At 39.9% G+C, this 25,522-nt stretch overlaps 1 protein-coding gene across 25 annotated transcripts in view; it reads right to left on the bottom strand.

Annotated features, from left to right (window-relative positions):
* Positions 1-9,403, bottom strand: part of camk2g2 (calcium/calmodulin-dependent protein kinase (CaM kinase) II gamma 2) — a 97,745-nt gene extending 88,342 nt beyond the window's left edge. For 6 of the 25 annotated variants that reach the window (XM_051959523.1, XM_051959520.1, XM_051959527.1 and 3 more), the window contains exons 1-2: positions 9,131-9,393; positions 8,200-8,294 (exon numbers count right to left, since the gene is read on the bottom strand). In XM_051959523.1, the coding sequence (XP_051815483.1) occupies positions 8,200-8,294; positions 9,131-9,195 (160 nt within the window). In that variant the 5' untranslated portion in view covers positions 9,196-9,393. Of the gene's footprint in view, positions 1-8,199; positions 8,295-9,130 lie in introns of all 25 variants that reach the window. The other 19 variants (XM_051959517.1, XM_051959512.1, XM_051959516.1 and 16 more) reach the window with 6 other exon arrangements.
* Between the last annotated feature and the right edge of the window lie 16,119 nt (positions 9,404-25,522).

The following is a 25,522-nucleotide window of genomic DNA, read 5'->3' as shown; positions in this document are numbered from 1 at the left end:
GTTTGTTTATGTTAGCAATAACATCGCTGTCGTTGTGCCAACCTAGCATAGCATACGTGTAGCAGTCATATTTTGATGGTAGAAAAACAAAATAGAAGTGACTGTTGAAGAGGTAATGGTTTAAAATCATACTTTTCATTTATGCTGCATTGCTAAAGTTGTGCTAACCTAGCTTAAGTCACTCCCTGTTTGCTTATGTTAGCAATAACACCGCTGTAATTATGCCAACTTAGCATAGCATTGACTAACAGCTTAAAAGCCAGTAACTGCAGAAATAGCAGTGTGTAGTAGTCTTTTGTGGGGTTTAGAAAAACAAACCAGAGGTGAATGTTGAGGAGGTAATTGTTTAAAATCCCCTCCAATGAGAAATAAAGCAACCAGTGTTTCCCACTCGCTGAATTTGCTGAGAATTCCAACAGTATATGGCCTAATTATTTCAAGTACTTAATAGCAAAGTGGCCGTTTATAGTTGACTTTTACTCTAAAGTGTAAGAGTTCAAGAGAGAGCAGAGAGAGACAGCAGCAGTGAGTTAAAAGTGTTAAAATAGCAAAGTAGAGACAAGTGTTTAATGTGGGTTTATAAATTGGATGTTAAAGTTTATTTTATCCTCAAAGCCTTAATGACCAGGAAAAGATGCTTGTCCTCACTTCTTACAATAAATTCACTTATTAACTTGTTTATCAACGTCATAATTTAATGATCTTAAAGGCCAAATCTTAGGTTTTTTTGTATAATAAAATATAATGTGAGTGAGTGCAACTGTCCTCATGCTGTAAGTCGACTGTGAATCAAAATTTATAATGTACAGAAAGTGCACCCGTCAAATTATGCTGATAAAATGTCGCTGTAAGGGTTTTTTTTAAACAATCTGAAGAAAAGTTTTGCTCAAATCTGGCAAGGGTCTCCAATCCAGCATAAAATCAGCTCTTTTAGACTGTCTGCTGGTTTTTAAACTAAAGGTTTTTATGTGTACATGACACACAACATGCTCTCATCCTGCATGTTCAGCCTCGTGCTGCTGCAGCTTGTGCATTAATCCGATGACATTCAGCTCAGACTGGTGTTGAAAGTGAGAAAGAAACGTTACTCAGTCCAAACAAGTAATAGTGACTCACCTGCTTAATCAGACAGAAGACGAACACGTTGGCATCAGATAAATATCAAGAGGTGAAGATCTGAAAGGGGGTTTAGCAACTATAGTACAGGATCATCCATGACTGCCGTGAGAACAGAATACTGGAGAGTTTCATAACTGCAGAGGAAAGTTAAGTGGGAAAAAGCAAATGCTGAAGACTGTCCCGTTACTGCATTTTTAAACTCTAACCACAGACTTCTGGCATAAAATGAATTCAAGGGTCTACATTAGATGTACAGAAAATATGGCTCCTCACAAAATCATGAAAAGGAGACCAGTTTATCTCAGTTCTTCATCATTCTGTGCACAAAGGCATTCAGGAGGCCGTCACCACTTCAGTAAAAGAAGCATCAGCACACTTCCCTCCTTAGCTTCTGCTTCCTATGATGTTTATCAGGTAATCTCAGTTGCTTCAGGCTAACAATTATCAGCCTTATCTACTTCTGTAAACTCGCGCTCCAGTCATCACCATTCAGGTTGTGAAACACACAAATCAGCCACAGCGTTAAAACCACAGACGGCCGAGGTGAAATCTTGTGAAACTGCAATGCTCAGCTGGGAAACCTCTCTGTATTCATGTTACTCTGACACGTATCACACACCTTTAAGCTTCAGTCAATTCCAGCCGTTTTCAGTACAAAAAAATCGCTAATATTCTATTTTTAAATAAAAAAAATTACGAAAAATACGGGGAATATTGGACGCGCATCGGGAGGTGCATTTCCTTGAAAACGACCGATTCGGGGATTTTATACCGACTTCAGGACATGTTTTGGACAAAATAGTTTACTGGCTTGTGTCATCTGGATGTAAAAGGTTGGATTATGGCCGTTTTTTGTGGAATCTTTTTTTGTGTGTGTAATAATAAACCCGGAAATGTGAGTTGCGCTGTGTGCGTTGAAGCCGTGTATAGAGAACGGATGATGAATATTTGTTTTTGTCGGACAAATGTGTTTTTCTCACCCGCTGTGGTAATCGCATCTGAAAGTGGTTTATACCGGCGGATTCATGAGAATCTAAGCTTTCCATTGGCGTATAGTGTTTGTATAATCGCGTTTGCAGCTGTCGGACATTCTTGAAATTCCTATGCAAATTAGTAGGTGTACCGCCGGCGGTACACTGAAGCTTCAGGGGTTAAATTTTGTTTAAGGCCATGGCCAGGTCTGGTTGGAGCTGTTCTGGCACCAAGAGGAGGATCTATAAAATATTGGGCAAGTGGTTTAAGCGTTGTGGTTAGTCGTGTATAGCATATAAACAATAGACATGTTGTGTGTACACATGGCACAAAATTTGTCAGTTTAAGATTCTTAGTTTTCTGTCACTTTTGTAACCTCTTTTGATTTTATCTTTATAAATAGATTGATGCTAGAGGTACGGACCCGTACCCGTAGCATCTGTACTGGAGGTACGGACCCGGCTGTGTAGCGGTATTCTATGCAAAACCCACATACATAATTATATCACAAAAACGATTTTACTGTTACAGACTACAGTGTTCAATAAATTACACTGGAGTGGATATCCTCAAACACCACTGAACCAATACATGTATATATGAATACTTTTCTTAATGAAATACATCTTATTCTCTATTATAAACCTTTCTACACCACGGCGATCGCATTCATCTTTATTACTTTTTAATTAACTGGCCAAAGACAGCGGGTGTAACTATAGTGAATGCAGTAGAGACATGTATATAGAGCACAAGCCAGTTCATATCGACATGGAAGTCCTGTTTGCCGTGAAAATGGCCACTCGATAGGGGGCGCTGGGGTATTTCAGGCAGCGAGAATGGAAAGTGCCGTATCCGTAGGCCACAGGCTACGCGTACGGGTCCATATCTGTAGACACTACGTTATAAATATTAGGGCTGGACCCGAATATCCCGAATATTCGTTCGCTACGGCGGTATCCGGATATTAATTTTGGTATCCGAATATTCCAATGTTCTAGCACTTCAATTGTCCACTCCAGATCTTCAAGTATTATTGACTATTGTTTTACAGACTATGTTTCATGTTAATCTGTAGCTGCCTTCTAACTTATCTGCTAGCCGTTAGCATAGCCTTAGCCACTGTGGGAGAAGCCAATTGCCTGGTTTGTGGCAACAGCTTCAGTTTCTTGTTCAGTTTTTACTGCTTGAGAGAGTATCCTGACACCATTGAGAGAGCAAAGATAGCGAAATGTGCCGGAATGAGACCTGGAGTAGGTCGTAGAGAGATGTAGTAGCATTTAATTAATCAATAACGGATCGATAAAAACACAATACGGACAGAAAAGGTCAAATGTTGGGTATGATGATTGCCAGGCTGATGATCCCTATCACTATCCAGAATGCAGGGATTCAGGTAAAACCGACAGAAGTGCTCAGAGCTTTAAGAAATGGAGTTTTTCTCAGGTGTTGGCCATCAGCGCTGCTACCAGGCAGGACGGTGGCAGCGGCAGCAGCAGCATTAGCAGCACCGGGCATCTCCTGCTGCGAGGCTGCAGTGGAAACGCGTGTCATCACGGCTCAGCTAGGCGTGACGTGACTGAAGCAGACCGAGCAGGCCTGATGGCACAATCCTGAAAAGCTGAAGACGAGAGTGGGCGAACGGCTTTATCAGAGGGTACGAAAATCCCCCTACCAGCACCTCTAAACTTCCTAATTAACACGTCGTCTCTCATTTGCTCACTTGAGCGACTGCGCTCACCGCATGCGACGCCACATGACCCAGCCATAATCGCTGACCTCACCGCCAGTGTGCCTTCCCTGAGCCACGGAGAATAGAGCTTAATCCCGCCCACGCACAAACACACAGACGCAGACATGCACCTCGCGAGTGCAGGCGACACTCCAGAGTTCCCCAGACATCAAGCCATCAAAGCCGATATGCTGTACGTTCGCTGTTTGCAAACGCTAACGAGGATCTCCCAGACTACTACATGTTCATCTGCAGCTGAATACAGATCCAACGAGTGACATACTGAACCTCTAATACCAGGACCGCGAGCGTGCCGCCTGGGTATTATTACGTGCATGAAGACAACATCATCCCCTTCATGTGAAGACACGCTTTAGACTACGACTTTGTTGTGTTCACACGTGTTTTGATTCATCAGTTTACCTCAGAGATCGGACAATGATACAAACAATGGCCACATCATCTAAACTACTTAATTTAGAGGTGAACCCATGATTGACTGCATTAATGTCAGAGGAGATTAGTACCTTACCAGGAAATATAATCTTACCACAGCAAAGAGCACAGACGTGATGATTCAAACTGATAAGACACCGAGCATCAGTATCGGTCTGATTGGCTCAGCCGGTAGCGATGATTGATCAATCTGTCACCACAGCATATGTTTTACCTCACAGTAATTGACTGAGGGGCCCATCTCACAAAAGCAATTTATGAGTTTACACACGTCGCAGAAGGTGACATTTCACAAATCATAGTGGCTTGCAAAGTGTTGATAAATTTGGCGAGTGATGCATCGATCTCACACCCTTAGCTCACAAATGCAGCGTTTGAGAAAGGCGTCAAAAGCCCCACGAGAGGAAATTTGCTCTCGACAGTACAAGATGCGTGCAAATGTGGACCACAGAGCAGCCCATTGCGAAAAGAGAAGTTTCTTTTTGCAGACGCAAAGCTGAAGTTAACCGATGAGACCGCGGTGCGTGTTTACGACTGACAGTTTATTTGGTTGTTCGCTTATCTGTGTGGCTCAGAAGTAATGGAGGCAGTGTTTATGTGCACGAAAATACGGCGAACCGACTCTGTAAATTGTTACAAAACTGTTTAGCTTTTTGTTCACCGCCCAAAATTACAAGCTTACAAGCCGTCTGATCGTCATGTGGTCTAAAACGTTGAAGTAAACCGTTACGAAGCAGAATTATTCTTTAACACAAGTGTGTGAGGCTGGCTGAGGCGCAAACACGCACACACCATGTTTCATAGGTTTGTGAAAAACACACCGGCAGCACATTTCAACTCTGATTAAGGCCACTGTGCACTGAAGGAGACGCTAATGCCTAGTTGCATCTCGCCATGTGACACTACTCAGACAGGCCCTGTATGCGTAGAGCTGAGTGTGAGGAAGCATTAAGTAGGTGAGAAAAAGAAACGCGTGCAGCCGTGTTTGTTTGGTAAGTGAGAAAAGAAGAGCAGTCGTGTGTGTGTGTGTGTGTGTGTGTGTGTGTGTGTGTGTGTGTGTGTGTGTGTGTGTGTGTGTGTGTGTGTGTGTGTGTGTGTGTGTGTCTGTGTGTGTGTCTGTGTGTTTGTGTGATAACTGTCAGCAGAGACACACACACACACACACACTGAGAAATCGGCCTCTCTGCCAGACAGCCTATGGGATGAAGAGTTTCACCCCTGCTGTTGCCGGGTTACTGGCTCCGGACCGCTGCCAGCACCGCCATCCACACAAAACACTGGATCAAATCGGCTGGTTGAAAAGGCTTTTTAAGATCTTTGCTCAAATCAATCTTTTGTTTACACAGGAGGGAGGGAGGGCAGAAAAACAACATTACAAGGGAAGGAAAATGAGTGGAGAGGGGAGGCGGAGGGGGAGTAATTCAGCTTGCCTCCCCTGAGAAAAGAGCAGTCGGTCCTGAACTGGCCCTGATCTGCGGCTCGCATCGTCACTCAACCTCCGGTGGCCCCGCTTTGACGTTTACTTGGACAAAACATGCAGCGAACACACACACACACACAGAGGATGCAACACGAGGAGAGAAGAGATAAAGCGGAAGACGAGTGCAAACACAAACGCATGTGGAAGCTAAAACAGACAAAAGATGCTTGGATTCAGAAACAGGCAGACGACGGCAACAAATCTGCCACAAATGCCGAAGCACAGGTGGTGGTATTTCAACATGTGTCGCAGCACACACAGGTTGGCAGACAGAACGACTCAAAGGATAAATTCAGGGTTTTATAGCTCGGGTCCTACATCATGCTCAGGCCTGGAAACACAGCGACAGGAAAGCAACACTACAGAGACGACAACAGCTGGACGATCCGGCAGCTATTTATCCAGATTAGAGATAAAAATAAAGGTGAACATTTTTCATCATCATCAATCATCTGTTTACATTCAAAACTGTGCACCAGAAATGACCAAAACGTGGAACACAACGCTTCACAATTCAAAGTTAACACTCGTCAAATCTTATTGAAGGTTTCTGCTGCTAGCCACTATGAGACACACAAGCAATGAGCAAAGGACTTTCATGAAAACCGATTTCAATATTGACTCCTAGATGCAATAATCGGGTCTTTTTTCTTCCATATACCACACAAACAAGTGTCATACTTTTGGAGTGTGCAGAAATTTATGTGAAACTCTGGGTTTATAATAGCCTAGACCCAGGTCTGAAGACACAAGGGTCTAGGAACTCTCGACAGGGAGGGAGGCGGGCTAAAAGGTTGTCTTTCAAATCACTCTGCAGCAATTGGGTAGGTATACAACCAATCAGTGCAACGAATAGGCTCCTAGAGCGCCGGAAATCAGAGGATGCGGGAGTTCGATGAAGCCTTATTTATACAGTCAATGGGTGAAGCTCAAGTTTATTATAGACATGTTAACAGAAAGATTATTCAGAGTCGGTGCTAATGGAGCTCAACAACTGTTTTTGTTTTTGTTGTCGACCCTGGCAGAGAATTAAATTCGTTGCCGTGGGTTGTCCAGCGCGGCTAGGCTAGTTGTTTCCGGTTGTTTCTGTCAGAATCGTCGCGCCTCTGTCGTCACTTAGTTACGCCCGCCTTCTGACTCTACACTTCATGGTGATTGGTCCGGCCAGTTGTAGGAGCATCCAACCTCGAGCTTTATGGAGGGTAACTAGACCCACCCTGGCAGAGAATTAAATTTGTTGCCGTGGGTTGTCTAGCGCGGCTAGGCTAGGTTTATAAATCAATTTTATGAAAAAACATAAGTGAAAAGAAGCCCTGTGCACGTCTGAAGAGGCTACTTCTCCAAACAAAAGACACCAGCAGTTTGGTTGTCTGAAAAAACTCCACGTCCCTGGATCATAAAGACTCCATCATATCCTTGATAAATGAGCCCCTTTGTCCTCAGGTTGCTCTCCCTGTGTCTTCTGTGCAGGTCTCCCCAGGCATGTTAGTCTGCCTGAGCCGCGTCACCTCTGTCCACGGCTGCAGACCTAAAAACACTCTGGGCCTCCAGCTAAACACACTTCCAGCCAGCTCAACATCAGAATGTCTCCATCTGATGATACCAGACTAGGACAGCCACTAGTAACCTTAACCTTAGTGTTTACTTTATTTTCTTTGCTAAATGAGTAGCAAGCCGATTCCTTTATCCATATTTGTTCTTATTTATGTACGTAAATGTACACATTTGTCCGCGTTTTCCATTGTGTTTGCATTAAAATCATTAACCTTGATGGTTAAATTCAGAACAAACCTTTGGTCTTTCATTCAGGTTTGGTTTTGTGCACACTGGGTTTCTGTTGGCTACTTGTTGTTTTTCTGAATCATAAATGTTGCTAAAAACAGCAGGTTACTACTGTTTTGAAAGTTTCAATGAATACTTATTTCCATGACCTACTTGCACCTACTTTGTCTGGTTAACCCGGACTTTTGTCTAAAACCTGCCTGCTCATGTTTCCTCCTCTGTTTTGACTTCTTTCACCGCGTAAGCACAATGTTATCTTAACCAACGGGAGCAAGAAACCCATAAAAGCAAACCAGAACTATCCCACAAGCTGCTGCCGAGGATATTTTAAGGCTGGTACACGTGGAATCCTTCGCTAGAAGACCAACAGCAACGATAACAAACCAAAAATGGTTGCAGACGACTGCCAAAGCCCGCTGAACCTCTCTCCGTGCGACTTTAAAAACCACAGCAGCTCAGCTCTGCCAAGTGGCCTCCAGCTTTTCAGGAATCTCCGCTGACAAGGATAGGACAGAGCGCCTGGCCGGCTGCTCTTAAGGAAACACACTGATTCCACTGAGCAGCCGGCTGTCGTCAGCTTTCAACCTCATTCACAACCACACAAACTTTTATTTTTCATTCATTCACGCAACAAACGAAGCAGCAGACGTGCACCCACCTCTGGCCGAGAGCTTTTTTGTGTTGATGATTTTAGCAGCGTACTCCTGACCGGTGGACTTCTTGACGCATCGGCGGACGACGGAGAAGGCACCCCTGGAGGAGGAAGAGAAACGACAGATTTAGTGGAACATCACCTAAAGAGAGAGGGAAAGGAAGTCTCATGCATAATTAACAGTCTGTGCATGAGAAGAGGCAGTATTCTGTCATAATCCTACTCTTTTCTCCCCATTTTTTTTATTTTTTATTTTGCACAGATGCCTCCTTTAAAGGCTGCACTGGTAGGTGGAGCAGCTCTATTAGCCACACGCAGAGATTAGATGTTTCAAAGTGGCTTTGTGGGTAGGAAATACAACACACACTGCAACCTGTGCCGTCCATTTACGTTTGGAGAATTTGCATTTACTCTCACTGCAGCAAAGAATTAGACGTGCATTATTATTTTCTGGAGGGGGGGGGGGGTATATGGCACAGCAGCTCTGCGGTGTGCATGCATGCAAAAATTAAAATATAAAATGAAAAAACAGAGCTGAAGAGGACTCCAGAGAATCCAATTTTGGTGCTACCTGCAGATAAACGGACTCATAAGTTGCTCCAAATGTAGTGCGTTTAAATGACACAAGCCTTCATGTGAAGCTATTCTACCCCGCATATATATTTATATATTATTTTGACAGCCCCTCTCCTGCCTTGTCAACACTGAAGTAAACCGCGCACAATGGCAGCAGCAGCAGCAGCAGTGGAGAAAAACGTGCAGATACACTGAGACCGAAAGCAACACGAGCAGCAGCACAAAAACACACATTTAAAGACAGTGAATGCAACATGAGCAGCAGCAGAAAAACACACATAAAGAGACAGTGAATGCAACAAGAGGAGCAGCAACAGCGGAGGTGGTGGTGGAGGTGGAATCACCGGAGACGGTCGCTTACTTTCCGAGTTCCTCGTACAGCTGATATTCGTCCGTGAATCGGGTCGAGGTTACGACTGTAGCCATGTTGGACCGAACCGGACCGGAGGGGAGAAGAAGAAGAAGAAAGAGGGAGGAGGAGGAGGGAGAGACAAACACTAAACGCCTCGCGCTTCAGTGGCCGCCTCGCGCAGGTTTTGGTTCAGGGAGGAGGAGGAGAGCTCGTGCAGGCTCAGAGAGGGAAGAGAGGCTCGAGCTCAGAGAGAGGAGAGAGAGGGTGAGCTGTAGTAACAGAGATCTGCTATTAACGAGAGGAGTCACTCTGTTGATATTCGTAGAATAATATGGGTCAATGTATAATTGAGGGGCTTTTGAAGTCCATCTTCCATACATTTTTATAAAATGTATGTTCATTATGATCATGTCTTTACAAATTCCATCATTATTTATTCTGGTAACAGTCACTTATTAATTTTTAAAAAATGGCTGGATATCACTTAAATGTCAACTAAATAACCGTCCGAATTTAATAACCACATTCTAATGAGCTAAAAAATAATAAAATGAGCCAATTCAGAAATAGCTTGGATTGTGTTCTTTTTAATAAGTTAAGACAATCATGACAGATATTTCTTTTCTGGCAATATGTCAAATTTTACAAGGAAAACGTGTGTCCGAGAAATCCCTTTCCACTAAATTCCCATTACAAAAACACCTCTCCAGGAAGTGTGTTAATTCCAGATCACATGACCTGCTCCACATGATGTCATTTCCTCCTGAAGAAAAGACTGGAAGACTCCAAGGGTTTCTGAGTTACTTAATATAAAGTAGTCAACAGGTTTACTACAGTATCTTTAGAAATAACTTTCAATTTCAGTTTTAATCAGGTGTGTATGTAATATCTAGAAGAATCTTTCTCTAAAATGCCATGTGGTGTTTGGTTATAGGCGGCCATGTTGGTTTTAGGCCTGAAAACAGCAGAAATGTCATCTATGACACAAAAAGTTCCACAATTATATATTGGTCCATATATTAGATTATACAGTTCATGGATCAGCCATGTTCATACTGCACATCTACAACAACGGAGGGTCCCGGTACAGAAATGAGACTAATTTACATGACTAAATGCAATCAGGAACAAAGAAAGTGAACAAACTCAACTGAAGAGCACACAATGAATGAATTCACACCTGTCAGCTGACTGTTAATTCAACTCAGTTTTATCGACATACATCATCATGGTACTTCAGTGAATCCTTTTGAGTATGTACGCTGGTGATACTGGGAATAAAAATCCACTTTTTAACAAGAAGAAACCTCCAGCAGAACCAGGCTCAGGAGGGGCAGCTATCTGCCTCGTGAGAGTAAAAGAGGGAGAGAAAAGGAAACCGAAATTAAACCGCCCTTTCAATAATCGAAAAATGGTACAACTAAGTTAAGTGTTGCTGCTGTTACATGACCTCAGGTAATTCCAGCATAGTTCCTTTAAACATCACTTTGAGCAGATGTCTATGCAGGTCCTTGTGGATGTTTGGGGTTGCAATTTAACTATTTTGATTATCAAATAATCTGTTTCAGTGACTGCTTTAGTAAAAAAAAAAAAAAATGCTCTGAATACAGCTTTCAATAACTGAATATTTTCATTTTTTTTTAATCTGTCTGGTTTCTTTATTTGTCTCTGGCAGCGAACTGAATATCTTTGGGTTGTGAACAAACCAGACACGTCATTTTTTTCACAACTTTTTTTCCCCCATTTTATAGACCAAATAACTAATTGATTAATTAGAAAAATACTCAACAGATTACCCAACAATGGAAATAATTATTTGTTGCAGTCCTGCAAGGCAAGTAATCCATGTAAAGTTGTCACACTCAAGTCTCAAGTTTTAGAAAAAATGTAAAATTAAAAAAATAATAATAAAAGCAAAGTAAATCCTAATGTCTGAATGAAAAGTTGATAAGGGTTTTTTTTATATATATAATGCTGTTTGAAATGCAAAAAAAAAAAGAGAGGAAAATAGTCAATAGAATTGATAGTAAAATGACAGGATGACAGGAAATTAAATACTAAAAATATATTTTTCTATGAATAATCCAGCCCTCATAGTCTTGGTGTTACTTTTCTAACCGTAAATATCGCTTCACACTTGGAGTCTGTAAAATGTATACCAAGATGCTGGCACCATTCATTTCCCATCCGCTTTTCACCAGAATTTTTCAATGTGTTTTCTTGATAAAAATACACGATGACTCCACACAGTGAACTGATCCTCCAGTTCTCAGACCAGAATTATTAAGCAGAGTGAGACCTCTTTCCTCTCCCTGATCTCTGGCTGTAGCGGTGAAGGTGGGATGCAAGCCACGCGAGATCTTTGCTGTTGTACCAGCAGCTACAGATCGAGGCTCAGTTTCCCAATCTCCCTCTTCCATCTTCAGTTTCTGTGCTCTAAGGTGCAGCTGACACCAGAGCAGCCAGTGAACGCAGCATCCAGAGAGTCGTGCGTTCAGATGCGATGCCGCAATATTTTAATATTGGAACAAAGCAGTGGGCTGCATGGCCACTAAATTATGGCTTTCATTTCATAAACTGGAGCCTCCAACCTTTGAAAAAAGGGAGTCAATTAAGATTGTAGATTTTCTTTCATATCTTCTCCATGTGATGAATCACGATCATCTTAATTAGACTCCTGCTACAATAACAGGTCCATGTTGTAGATTTTAGTCTTACAGTGTCGATAAAATAAGACAACACTTTCTTAATCCTGAAGGAAAGCCTTTCAAATGTTGCTCAGAAAACAAAATTGCATAACATGACAATACAAGCAGCGCCTCATAGAGAAGCAGTAAGAAACAAGTACGATATATATCTGAAAATAAAACGAAATTAAGCAAAGACTAGAATAGAAAAATCCATCAATAATACAAAATAATATTACACACAATAATGAAATATTGCAATTGAAACAAATACTTCCCATAATAATGAAATATTGCACTTTGAACTGAAATACGCTTGAAAATTGAAATTTTGCACTTTAAATAATGAATTATTGCACATTACATTCACTACATATTACTGTTTCTTAGTAATAACCACAAATATTGCATTTTTTCCACATGTTTAAGTTTCTTTTAAAGAATTTAGTGGCACCTTATTATCTCAGTTTGATTTTAGGCCACAACTAAAGCTTCAAATAAATTATGAATCTGTCATGTTTGTTTTTGTCACCTCTAATTGGCTGTTGTATGGCCTGCCACCTTCACAGTTACATGCCTTTTTTGTGTTTGTCTCTAATGTGCTGACAAAGCTTCCTCAACTTCATCAAGTTCATTGCATTTCTGCTTTTTTTTTTTTCCTTACTTCTTCCACAGTCAGAATTCCAATATGGAGGAAATGGCAACACATTAAATGAGAGTTTTCATTGTGTTTTTTTTGCATTGAGGTTCATTTAAATGCATCATAAACTGCCTCTTGGCTCCTCAAACAGATTAGTACTTCATTCTTTATGTTGCTTTTATCACTTTCAGTGCATTCTGTTGTGGTTTATGCTGCTTTTTTGTGAAAAAAAAAAAAAAAAAGCCACTTCCTCTTGTGCAGTGGATAAAGATCTGACCTGAACTGATCAGATTGTACTATAATCTATGTATTTCAGACCAAAATCAACTTATTCGCAGTTTTTGCGGGTTCTAACCAGAAGCCGGAACGCCGCTGTATAAGAGATGGGGAATTATTTAATATGTAATGGTCCGCTGTGTTGTAAAGGTTTATCTGAGCTTTCATGAATATCTCATGAAGGCTATTAATCTAGTCTCTTAGCACCATGTTTAAGAGGTGGATGCAGGTCTGTGTGTGTAATTACAGCTGCAGCTACCAACAAATAATCTGCATTTAGAGTGTTATGATGATTGATCATTGATGGAGTCGGACAATGATCAGTCTTCACATTGGGAGCAGAAGATTCTTTCTAGAGCTTAGATCACAATAAAAGGACAATAAGTCACAAGAAAATGGCAAAAGGTCACAATAAAAAGACAATAGGTAACAAAAGGACAAGATTTCACAATAAAAGGACAGTAGGTCACAATAAAAAGACAATAGGTAACAACAAAAGGACAATAAGTCACAATAAAAGGACGACATTTCATAATAAAAGGACAGTAGGTCACAATAAAAAGACAATAGGTAACAACAAAAGGACAAAAAAAATCACAATAAAAGGACAATATGCCACAATAAAAAGACATTTCACAATAAAAGGACAGTAGGTCACAATAAAAAGACAATAGGTAACAATAAAAGGACAATAAGTCAAAATTAAAGGACAATTTCCCAACAAAAAGACAGTAAATCACAAATTTTTTTACAGTGCACAAAGAAGTTAAGGGTCAATTGTCACAAGACTGGTTCACTTTCGGCCACTGTTTAAATAACAGCTTTACAACAATGACTCTCTTTCTGTAATACAAGTGCATGAATTACAATATGCTTTTGATTTGATGTCTTGAAGCAGGTTTGGTTCTTCAGAGTTTTAAAAACTGCAACCTGTAGCCAGACATAAAAACTTTTTGGCTCAGAACTCTGTGCTTTATGAAAACAAACCCACCCCTCTCACCCAACCGGTCGAGGCAGACGGCCGCCTTCCCTGAGCCTGGTTCTTTACAAAGCGCCATCTTTAAAGGTAGAATGGAAAATTCAATCCTTGTACTTTTGATAATAACAGATTTTTAAACATAACAATGAGTCACTGAACACTGGTGTTATTGAACCTGTCCTAAATATTCTCAGCTGCAACTTCCTCAAATGTGATGCAACAGAAATGAAACCTTCTAATGAACCTTTAATTAAAACTAGCAGCAGGTTGAGTTTTAATAACTGACAGGAAATGGTGAATCTTGAAGTTGTTGTTTTAGCTGGTGCTGCAATCTGAGCCACAGCGGCTCAAAAAAGTTGCACTACAGAGAACCAAACGCTGTCATTTTAAAAGTTTAGGGGAAATCGTTTCTCACATCCGCAGAGGGACCTGATTATAGGCGATATGATAACTGAACCATATGCTTCCCTCTGTCGCTCCTTCCATGCGTTTGACTGAGGACGCTGCCACTAGCTGTCCGCTAATCGGCTGTTAATTTCCCACCACTGATCACCTGATGTTCAGCCACCTTCCTCCACAGCTGTTCTCCCTTCACTCATTATCTCCCGACTAAAATCAGAAAGCTGTTCACTCTCTTCCGTTTGCCAAATGTACAAACATTGCCATTTAGCCATTGTGTTGCTGCCATTGTTTCTGCCTGCTTGTCTCGTCAAGCGTCTAAGCTAGCCATCTCGTTAGAGTAAATTATCGTGGAAACTTCCATCCATCTTGGGTCTTTTTGTTGCAGCATTACAGAGTGAACAGTGAGAGGCCATAACATTACTGAGAAAGAATGTTATTTAATGCTTGTGAATGCAAACATCTCCTTTCTCCTCTTTTTCTTCTCGCCTCTGAACTGTGAGTGAATATCTGGCTTGGTGTTTAGAGAGCATTGCCGCGGATTAATGAGTGTTTGCAGTGAGCACAGGAGCAGCGCAACCAGTTTCTGCCATAATTACAGGGAGCCGCTCTGATATGAAAGCCTAATTAGCGAGGGTACAGAGGTACCGTCGTATTAATTGCTGAATAGCTGCGTTTCCCTGTGATGTGGCTGTCAGAAGAGTCCTGGACAGGCTGTGCTGTGGCAGGTTGAGAGGTGGGCGGTGAGCAGTGGAGAACACAGCAGCGGATCTCAACCTTCCAGGATCGTGACCTCTTAAAATGAAGCTTGAACGCCCTCTGTGCTCGACAAGTTCTGAGAAATTCACCAAAAAATATCTTCCCCCAAGTCCCGATTGCGTCATTTGAATAGGTTAATTGTTAGAGGTCTAAAAGTGGAAAGCCATCAGATATTCATGAAAAGATATAAAACAGTGGAGGGACATTTTTCTTTTACAACCTATCAGACTCATCTTTTACCTCTTTGCAACCGCTGATGTTGGACACTGTAAAACATTCAGCAAAAAATAAAATAAAAACATTGAAAAACTGTGAAAATAGCAGCAAATATCCATAAAATAATGATTTTGCTGTTTTAAAAACAGTAATACAGTGTCATTCCATGGTCACACATTGCAAAATAATCAAATACTACAAATTAAAATTATAATAAAATACACAATTTTGGCCTTTTTTTTTTTTTAAACAGTTAACTTTTTGGGACTGCACTACATATAATTTGTAAATTAAAACGGGAAATATCTGTAAAATAAATCAAATTTATTTACCTTGTTTTTGTCCTTAAGATAGATATTTTTACTTTTAAAGAATTGCAAATACCTGTTAAAAAAAGATATATTTTGCTAATTTAAAAACAGCAAAACAGTGTGATTTTCTAGTCACCCGTAAAATAGCAAAATACCATTTTGTAAACATACAGAGTTTTAGTGTGGACATTATGGGCAGTTTTATCCTGTTTTTTCATATTTTTATTTTACAGAAAATATATAAATTATTACTTTTTATGTGAAATAACTGCATATAATCTGTCATGAAAATTAAATGGACTTTTTTAAAATGACAGTTAAATGTTTAGATTTTTTCACTCCTTAATATACTTTTTTCTTTTAAATATAAGCAAATATCTGTAAAAATGTTTTACTCATTAATTTTTTCGCGCAATGAAATTACAAAGGAAAAAATTAAATAAACAAATTCCCATATATAAAAATAGAATTTTTTCATGTTGAGATTATTTTAAAAATTGGGCTGTTTTTAGTATTTGTACCAAAAGAATGATTAAAACTAATAAAATAGTTAAATAAAGTACATAACAGTGCATTTAACACTGTAAAAACCACTGTTGCAAAAAATACATCAGTTTTATTTTTGGATTATTTTTATATATACTGACAGTCAGTAGAAACTTTGAGGTAGAAATGTAGGCAGAATTCTACTTGTAGGGGGGTTGTAATTATTCATTGTGGATTTACTGATGATCTAGTGCCCTGGTAGTTGAGATAATGATGAGTTGTCATTTTGTCATGATTCATTGCACATGGGTTGGTCACTTTGCAACAGTGAACCAAATACACACCAAGCAGTACTCAGTGAGTATCTGCACAATGTGAGAATGGGTTTGAAGGCCTATATAAAGGCCCAAAAAAGGCCACCATTGTTAGTCCAGTGAACAGCATCATGCCGCGTCTATCACATGAACAACGTCTCCGGGCACTGGGTATGGTGGAGGCCGGTTTGAGCTACAGTGATGTATCCAGGCGTATGGGCTGTTCCCAACCCACAATCAGAAGCCTGGTCCAAAGCATGCGCCGACGGATTGCTGCCTGCATCCAAGCAGATGGAGGCCATACTCGGTATTGACTGTTGGGACTTTGTGTTTGGCAGGTGCCGTTTTCTTTTGTGAAATTCTTTATTTTAAAATGATTCTTGAAACTTTAGATTTTTGTTTCCGTATGCCAATATGCTAAACAAATGATTCATATGAAGAAAATCCAGTTTGGGGCTTCAAAATAAAAATTATGTTGAAAAATACGGTTTCAAAGTTTTTAATGACTGTCAGTGTATATTCAGCTCATTTTTTACAAGCAAAGCAAAATCTGATATCTGACGATGCTCACAAACAAAAAAAAACATATTTGGTAAAAGTGGCAGAGCTGTTGTACTGGATCACATTAGGCTGAACTCATGCTCCTAATGAACCTCCTGCTGAGTGTCTTTAGTCATTTTGCAGCTCTCAGATTTATCCTGCAGCCCCTTAAACCCACTTCTTCATTTCGGAGAGGTAATTGCCTCCCATGATTCACTGCCCTCACTTCCTGTTTGGATAACTGCCTCGTCACGTGACTCTAAATTATTTAATGCAAGAAAAATAAACCCTGCAGCAGCATCGAGTGCATGGAAGACGTGCCGCGTTATCGCAGTGGTTAGCATGACAGGACAAGATAGTTAAAGTCGTCTTTCAGTGTGGAAGAAGGGTGCCTCTCAGCTGCACATGCTTCACGTTCATGCTACAGTAACAGCAGCGTCATGGAGCCACACAGGCCAAAGGGGAATGAGTCATTCAGCAGGAATGTTTTCAGCTTGGCTCATGCCTGCTCCATGTATCTCTCCTACTTCACGCTACAAGACTTCGAAGGTTTTGAGGTGTCGACAAACAGCGAGAGGTCAAGTCTTCCGGTAACGCTGCCATTCAGGGGATCTTTACAGTTTCCCTGGGATCAGTCTGTCCTGGGCAGCACATTCAAGCTGATCTATTGCCTTTCGTTGTCAATTATCAAATCGTCACATTGTCATAAGTAAGCATTTTATAGCACATCGGGGTGATTTCAGTGCTTAATGGGCAGCGGGTTATGGTGCCAGAGACTCTATTCAACGTGTCCCAGCTGAGTCGTAGATGCCACTCTCTCAGTGAGCGACTGCAGAGAGCAAAGACGGCATTCACTTCCAGTACGGAACCATCGGCGATATCCAGAACACGGTGTCCATCATGAGGAAAATAGCAAACTATATTTAAGGCAGAATCATGAGCCTTTTGTGTTTAGCTTCACGACTCCAGCGAAAGAATCCGGAGATGTGAAGTTAGCTTTACCTTCAGCTGATTATCCAACAGTGGATGTGACAGCTCCCTCCCACATGCTGGATAAGCGCTGTGTGTTCCAGTGTGTATGTTGGCGTGACACCTCCTCCGTGATTTATATCATCTGACAGTGCCTTATTTCTGCGGGCCATCATGTTATACCGGGAATCAGCTGTGTGGGCATCCAACGATTGTCTTCGCCAGTGTCCCACATGCATGGAGCTCATCAAAAGTCTCATCCTCACAGGGGTGTTTGATGGTGTGAGGTGCTTTTTTCCCCCTCTGTGTGCACTTAAACATCAGCCACAATATAAAAAAAACCCAAAACACCTACCTCATATTGTGCAGTGCTGAGCATGGATGTGAGACCATGGAGGTGTCCTGTGGTGTCTGCTACAGGATTGTTGGTTGTATTGTGGGGCCTTCGACTGTTGGGTTTGTTTCAGTGATTCCCATATATCAGGGGTGTCAAACACGTGGCCCATGGGCCAAAACAGGCCCGCCAGAGGGTCCAGTCCGGCCCTCAAAGTGGAAAAATTACAGAGAAGACATTAACTGCAGATTGTAAATTAGTAAAACTATAAATTTTAAACAATCTGTCGACCATGACAAGTTGTTTTGATCATAAAGTAGTACACTGCTCATTATTCTATTGAGTCTCATTTTTGTAACATTTTTGGTTGCTTTTGTTGTTTTTTTGTCTGACTTTTGATGTTTGTCTCATGTTTTTGTCTTTTTGTGTATCGTTTTGTGTTTCCTTTCTGTCTTCATTCTGTTTTTGGCCTTACTTTTGCCATTTTGCTTTATTCATTGTTTTTGTCGTTTTGTTTCACGCTTTTGTCCTTTTTCATCTCATTTGTGTAATTTATCCATGTTTTTGTCGCTTTGTCTCTTTTTTGTTTTGTTTCATGTCGTTTGTCTCATTTTTTGTCAATTTGCTTCTCGCTTTTGGTGTTTTGTGTCTCATTTTTGTAATTTTGTGTCTCAGTTTTGTAATATTTTGTCGTTTTTAGGGTTTTTTGTCTTTTTGTGTATCGTTTTGTGTTTCCTTTCTGTCTTCATTCTGTTTTTGGCCTTACTTTTGCCATTTTGCTTTATTCATTGTTTTTGTCGTTTTGTTTCACGCTTTTGTCCTTTTTCGCCTCATTTGTGTAATTTATCCGTGTTTTTGTCGCTTTGTCTCTTTTTGTTTTGTTTCATGTCGTTTGTCTCATTTTTTGTCAATTTGCTTCTCGCTTTTGGTGTTTTGTGTCTCATTTTTGTAATTTTGTGTCTCAGTTTTGTAATATTTTGTCGTTTTTAGGGTTTTTTGTCTTTTTGTGTATCGTTTTGTGTTTCCTTTCTGTCTTCATTCTGTTTTTGGCCTTACTTTTGCCATTTTGCTTTATTCATTGTTTTTGTCGTTTTGTTTCACGCTTTTGTCCTTTTTCGCCTCATTTGTGTAATTTATCCGTGTTTTTGTCGCTTTGTCTCTTTTTTGTTTTGTTTCATGTCGTTTGTCTCATTTTTTGTCAATTTGCTTCTCGCTTTTGGTGTTTTGTGTCTCATTTTTGTAATTTTGTGTCTCAGTTTTGTAATATTTTGTCGTTTTTAGGGTTTTTTGTCTTTTGTGTATCGTTTTGTGTTTCCTTTCTGTCTTCATTCTGTTTTTGGCCTTACTTTTGCCATTTTGCTTTATTCATTGTTTTTGTCGTTTTGTTTCACGCTTTTGTCCTTTTTCGCCTCATTTGTGTAATTTATCCGTGTTTTTGTCGCTTTGTCTCTTTTTTGTTTTGTTTCATGTCGTTTGTCTCATTTTTTGTCAATTTGCTTCTCGCTTTTGGTGTTTTGTGTCTCATTTTTGTAATTTTGTATCTCAGTTTTGTAATATTTTGTCGTTTTTAGGGTTTTTTGTCTTTTTGTGTATCGTTTTGTGTTTCCTTTCTGTCTTCATTCTGTTTTTGGCCTTACTTTTGCCATTTTGCTTTATTCATTGTTTTTGTCGTTTTGTTTCACGCTTTTGTCCTTTTTCATCTCATTTGTGTAATTTATCCATGTTTTTGTCGCTTTGTCTCTTTTTTGTTTTGTTTCATGTCGTTTGTCTCATTTTTTGTCAATTTGCTTCTCGCTTTTGGTGTTTTGTGTCTCATTTTTGTAATTTTGTGTCTCAGTTTTGTAATATTTTGTCGTTTTTAGGGTTTTTTGTCTTTTTGTGTATCGTTTTGTGTTTCCTTTCTGTCTTCATTCTGTTTTTGGCCTTACTTTTGCCATTTTGCTTTATTCATTGTTTTTGTCGTTTTGTTTCACGCTTTTGTCCTTTTTCGCCTCATTTGTGTAATTTATCCGTGTTTTTGTCGCTTTGTCTCTTTTTTGTTTTGTTTCATGTCGTTTGTCTCATTTTTTGTCAATTTGCTTCTCGCTTTTGGTGTTTTGTGTCTCATTTTTGTAATTTTGAGTCTCAGTTTTGTAATATTTTGTCGTTTTTAGGGTTTTTTGTCTTTTTGTGTATCGTTTTGTGTTTCCTTTCTGTCTTCATTCTGTTTTTGGCCTTACTTTTGCCATTTTGCTTTATTCATTGTTTTTGTCGTTTTGTTTCACGCTTTTGTCCTTTTTCGCCTCATTTGTGTAATTTATCCATGTTTTTGTCGCTTTGTCTCTTTTTTGTTTTGTTTCATGTCGTTTGTCTCATTTTTTGTCAATTTGCTTCTCGCTTTTGGTGTTTTGTGTCTCATTTTTGTAATTTTGTGTCTCAGTTTTGTAATATTTTGTCGTTTTTAGGGTTTTTTGTCTTTTTGTGTATCGTTTTGTGTTTCCTTTCTGTCTTCATTCTGTTTTTGGCCTTACTTTTGCCATTTTGCTTTATTCATTGTTTTTGTCGTTTTGTTTCACGCTTTTGTCCTTTTTCATCTCATTTGTGTAATTTATCCGTGTTTTTGTCGCTTTGTCTCTTTTTTGTTTTGTTTCATGTCGTTTGTCTCATTTTTTGTCAATTTGCTTCTCGCTTTTGGTGTTTTGTGTCTCATTTTTGTAATTTTGAGTCTCAGTTTTGTAATATTTTGTCGTTTTTAGGTTTTTTTTTTTGTCTTTTTTGAAGTAAGACACTATATCATTGAGTTCCAGATACCTGTGACTAAATGTTTTGTGCCTTTGTGGAAACGGTGTGATCTAGAAACTGTAATATGTAAATAAAAAACTGAGGCATAATATGATCAAAATTGAATTTGTTTTTCTTAAATTTCAAATTGTTGATAATGTTTTGTAAAAATACCATTCCTTAAATGTGAATATTTTCAGAATTCTTTTTTTTTTTAACATTAAAACAAAGAAAAACTTAGGAGTTATTGTCATTTATAGGTCATCATCCTGTGATTTTTCCCACTTGAGATCAAATTGGGCTGAATGTGGAACCTGAACTGAGATGAGATCGACACCCCTGCCATAGATTCTCAATTGAGCTGAAATCCGGGGAATTTAGAGACCAAGTCAACACTTTGTGCTCTTTGTCGTGTTCCTCAAGCCCTTCCTGATCAGCGTTTGTGGGGAAAAAAAAGCCCGGCTAAGGGAGATCGCTGCTGTCTGGAAGTGGAATCGAGTATGCTTGATCTGCAACCATTAGGTTGATGGTTGCGTCAAAGTAACTGAAGGTTTTCCAGCAGAACATTGCACTGTAACAAGATGATCAATATCTATTTATTACTGTTAAATTTTCACCCCCCACCCCCTTGGAAGTTGCTCCTTTTTTATTGTTTTCCAACAAAGAATCATGGTGAATATTATTTGGCTTTTTTGAGAAGAATGAACAAAAAAAGACTCTTTCATGCCAGAGTGAAAACAGATTTCTTCTAAGTAATGTAAATTAATGAAAAATATTAAACGTAAAATAAGGGATTATCTAAGTATTCACTCCCTTCAAGTCTGTATTTGGCAGATTCACCTTTGTGGACAAGACTCAATAAGCCTCGAACATTTGGACACTGAAATTATACCTTTTTCTTCTTCGCAAAGCTGCTCAAGCTCTGCTAGATTGCAGGCATTGTGAGTGAACAACCCTTTTCAAGTCGAGACAGAAATTCTCAATTAGACTGTGGTCTGGGTTCTGACTCAGCCATTCCAGAATATTCCACCTTGGTGTCTTGAAACCATTTCTGCTGCCTCAGTTTTTGAGGACAACGAGCTCTAGACAGATTTCCACATTTGCCAAATTCCTTAACGATGGATTTAACTGTAAATCGCCGAGTGTTCAGTGACTTTGAACTCCTCCTGTATACGTCCCTCGATCTATGCTGTTCAATAACCTTTTCATGGAGTGTTCTTTTATCTTCATGGTGTAGCTAAGCCCAAGAGTACTGATTCACTAGTGACTGGACCTTCCAGATCACATTCACTGCACTCAGATAATCTCCATTTGACTGTGTGACTTCCAGCACCAAATTAAATTTGCTATTATTCGATGCTGAGAAAGAAGCACAGTGACAATTAATAGCAAGGCTTGTAGGTGGGAGAAGTTTTTGCTTCAGGCTTCAATAACATTTCTCTTCCTGAAAATGTAAGACAGTACATGTAAAATCACCTGTTGTATAGTTTCTCTCCCTGTAGTTTCTATGGTTGAAATGTTCAAATGGCCACCCAAAAATCTGAAGCACCGAGAACTCATGATCAGCCTGCTCCAGGCCTCTTGCACTGCACGTGGACTCCTCGAATATGAAGCAGATTCTAAGGTAAAAGGTGAAAAACGCAAAGAACAAAAGGCAAAACGCATATTGTATTCTACAAGCAAGTGAAAAGCAGTTTGAGTAAACAGTCATATCAGCACCATGATTGTGCCTTCTGCTTATTTGACTGTTCTTCATTTTCATAATTATGTTTTGACTGTGGTTTTGTGCACAATGTAAACAGAAAAAAGTTTGTTTTTTTGGTGTCACCAGAACAGCAAACTACAGAGTGAACTAATATTCAGTGTTAACATTAGCAGCAAGAGTGGAGTTCTAAACTGTTTCAGTGTCAAAAATAAAGTAGAATAAAGACAATTATGGTTCATAAAACACAGCTGTAAAAACCTTGACTCAAGAAATTCCTCTATGAAATACCAAGGTTAGTTTTTTTGACATGTTTTAAGGATTATTTTAGTTGTTAACGTCAACAGATCCCATTAAAAGTAACAGCGAACTGATCCTACTGTTGTCTGTACAGCTGAAATCTGATATAATCTGTTAAAAACACATGAATAATCACTATGTTCCTTATTAAAATGAACATGTGTACTGTAGTTTATCCCAAATACAAAGTCCTGAACAAATCCACGAGTTACTCCTAACGTTTGCTAAAAAGTCCAGTTCCCAGCTGGTTTAGTATTATTTGGTCTTTTTAAAATGTAACTATATATGTATTTGTGAACCTTTTTAAACATTTACAACTTGGGGATGAGAGTCACAGAAGCTGGAAGGGGTTTGCATCAAAATACAGCACATATCTAGCATTATCTTTTCACTTTATTCTTACCAGAACTAGTCATATAGCATGTACGCTGTGAGGCTTTTTCACTAAACAAGATTTTTTAATCTGATCTACAAGCTCTTCAGACACGACAGCCCCCTGCAGCCTCCGAGGAGCTCTCTCTCTTCCCTCCTCCACTCTTTTTATTTAGCTGTGCGCCACCGAGCTTTGAGCAAAGCTCGGCTAATATTCCGAGCTCCGTCTTCCAAATGAGCACGAATGAGTGAGTAGGAGCAAAAATGAAGAAGAAATACAAGGAGGGTGGTTTGCAGAGGGAATGAGCAAAGAGCTGAGGGAGAAAAAAAAAAAAGGACGGGAGGGAGGAAGGAAGGAAGAGGAGGCGGCAAGTGTGAGAGTTGACCAGAGGGGGAAGAGATGGTGGAGAAGGACAGCTGAATATTCATTATCAGGCCACTGGGGAGAAATCTAAAGCCCTGTTGCTGCAGTGTGTGGGATCGCTGCCGACACTCGCACCCAGAAACATGTCTTGCAGATCCACACACACACACACACACTCTGATTAAGACGCACACCTAAAGGCTGGGGTCAAGGAGGGAGCTGCTGCACGATAACGGATGGAGCTGTTTGCTGTGGTACAAGCTGCTGGAGACCGACAGCACCAACCCTAAACTGCTGCTATCCAGCTACATCACCGCACAGCTGCAGTCTCACCAGCAGGCAGATACATCACACCGAATCAGTCAGCGTGAAGCTAAGATACAACTTCCACAGCCCAGTGTCCTGAGGATTTATGTCCATACTGGATGATTCTGCACCTCAGAAGTCAGGTCTGCTGCCAAATGCCCTTTACGTTCTGAGACGGGGGTGACACATGAGTGTAGCACATTAGACCTCATGCAGGAGACTGGAGTTCTGTCACAGACATTCAATTAATACGTTTTTCTAACCTTAAAACAGTACTCCAGTGATTTAGCTTTGCAGTGAAGTAGTAAAACACGCTTTAAGCTGAACAAGAAGCTCAGAAAACGATCAAAATCAGCCAAATCTGCTGCCTGCCAACTTGCAAAAACAGAAAATAAACCATAATTCCTTTAAAGAAAATATTATCCAACTATTAGTTAAAAAACAAGGTACTTACCTATTTAGAAATGATCATTAATTATTTCTTCAACAACAGAAACAGGTGCATTTATCCACAGCCTCCCATAGTCAAGAAATAGCTGATCTCAAATACCTGAAAAAAATATATTGTCAAGGTTACAACTAACTGAAAACACATTTATTATGTTTGGAAGTATTTGGCTGAATTTGAAATTGTTGTGAATACTTATTTAACGCTACTACTACTACTAATAAAACGAATAATTTAAAAACAGTATTGTTTCTTGTGGCTTTCTGACCAACACTTTACACTCAGCGGCTCAACTGCAAGACAAATGAAACTCCTGCTGCTACATTATGAAAGGCATCATCTCCAATTAAACATCGTCTGAAAACATAAAGCCTTAAGATTCAGACACTGAAAGCCATTTAAAGATACCAATACGGCAGCAACAGTTCTGACTTTGTAATAGGAACAATTACTCCGTACTAATTAAAAGAAAAATACAAATTCCTGTCAAACACAAGCTTCAATTACGCACAAGTTTGTTCCTCCTTTAGTATTTGAACTATTACTCAACATGTACACTGATTTGTTCTGCTGAGCCTCGACTACTATCATCTGTAGATCACACCAGCAGTCAGTTTGAATTACTCATGTGCACCAATTTCACGTTTTCTGTCTTCTTACAAATAACAGGAAATAATCAGAACAGTGGAAATGAAGCTGCCTTAGTGTCCAACAGAGGTTGCATGTCAAAATGATTCACTAACATTGTTTTTTTAATCATTTGTGACTTTATTTGGATCATTTAAAGTAATTTCCCATCAATTTACAACACCGTAAACGAGCTAAGTAACATTTACAAGTCCAGAAAAGAGCAACGGCATCAGCCTGAGCCTTTCCTGGTTTGGCTCTGCTGCAGGGACTGGACGTTGTGTTGGGGTCAGAGGTCTTTCTACGAGCAGAAGTGAATCTGTGTAAACCCCAAGAACAAAAGGACAAGGTGACATTTGACAAAAATAACCCCCGTGGGTGCCTTCGTGTCATCCTTAAAGGCTCCTCTCGGATGATTAAGAGATGAGACATGGAGAGGTCACCACAGGCCTCACTTCCACATGCACGCATTCCATCCCTATCTGTACTAATCAAACCGTTCATGAACACGGTCGTACATGCACAATGACACGCGCGTTGCTCAGCACGCAGTCCGGCGACGGCCTGCGGTGTCCCTGCTGCAGTTTGGCCGCAGGACAGTGAATGAGTCAG

The sequence above is a fragment of the Acanthochromis polyacanthus genome, chromosome 15, assembly GCF_021347895.1.
Source record: "Acanthochromis polyacanthus isolate Apoly-LR-REF ecotype Palm Island chromosome 15, KAUST_Apoly_ChrSc, whole genome shotgun sequence".
In the NCBI taxonomy this organism is placed as follows: domain Eukaryota; kingdom Metazoa; phylum Chordata; class Actinopteri; family Pomacentridae; genus Acanthochromis; species Acanthochromis polyacanthus.
This window is presented reverse-complemented; position numbering and strand designations above follow the sequence as displayed.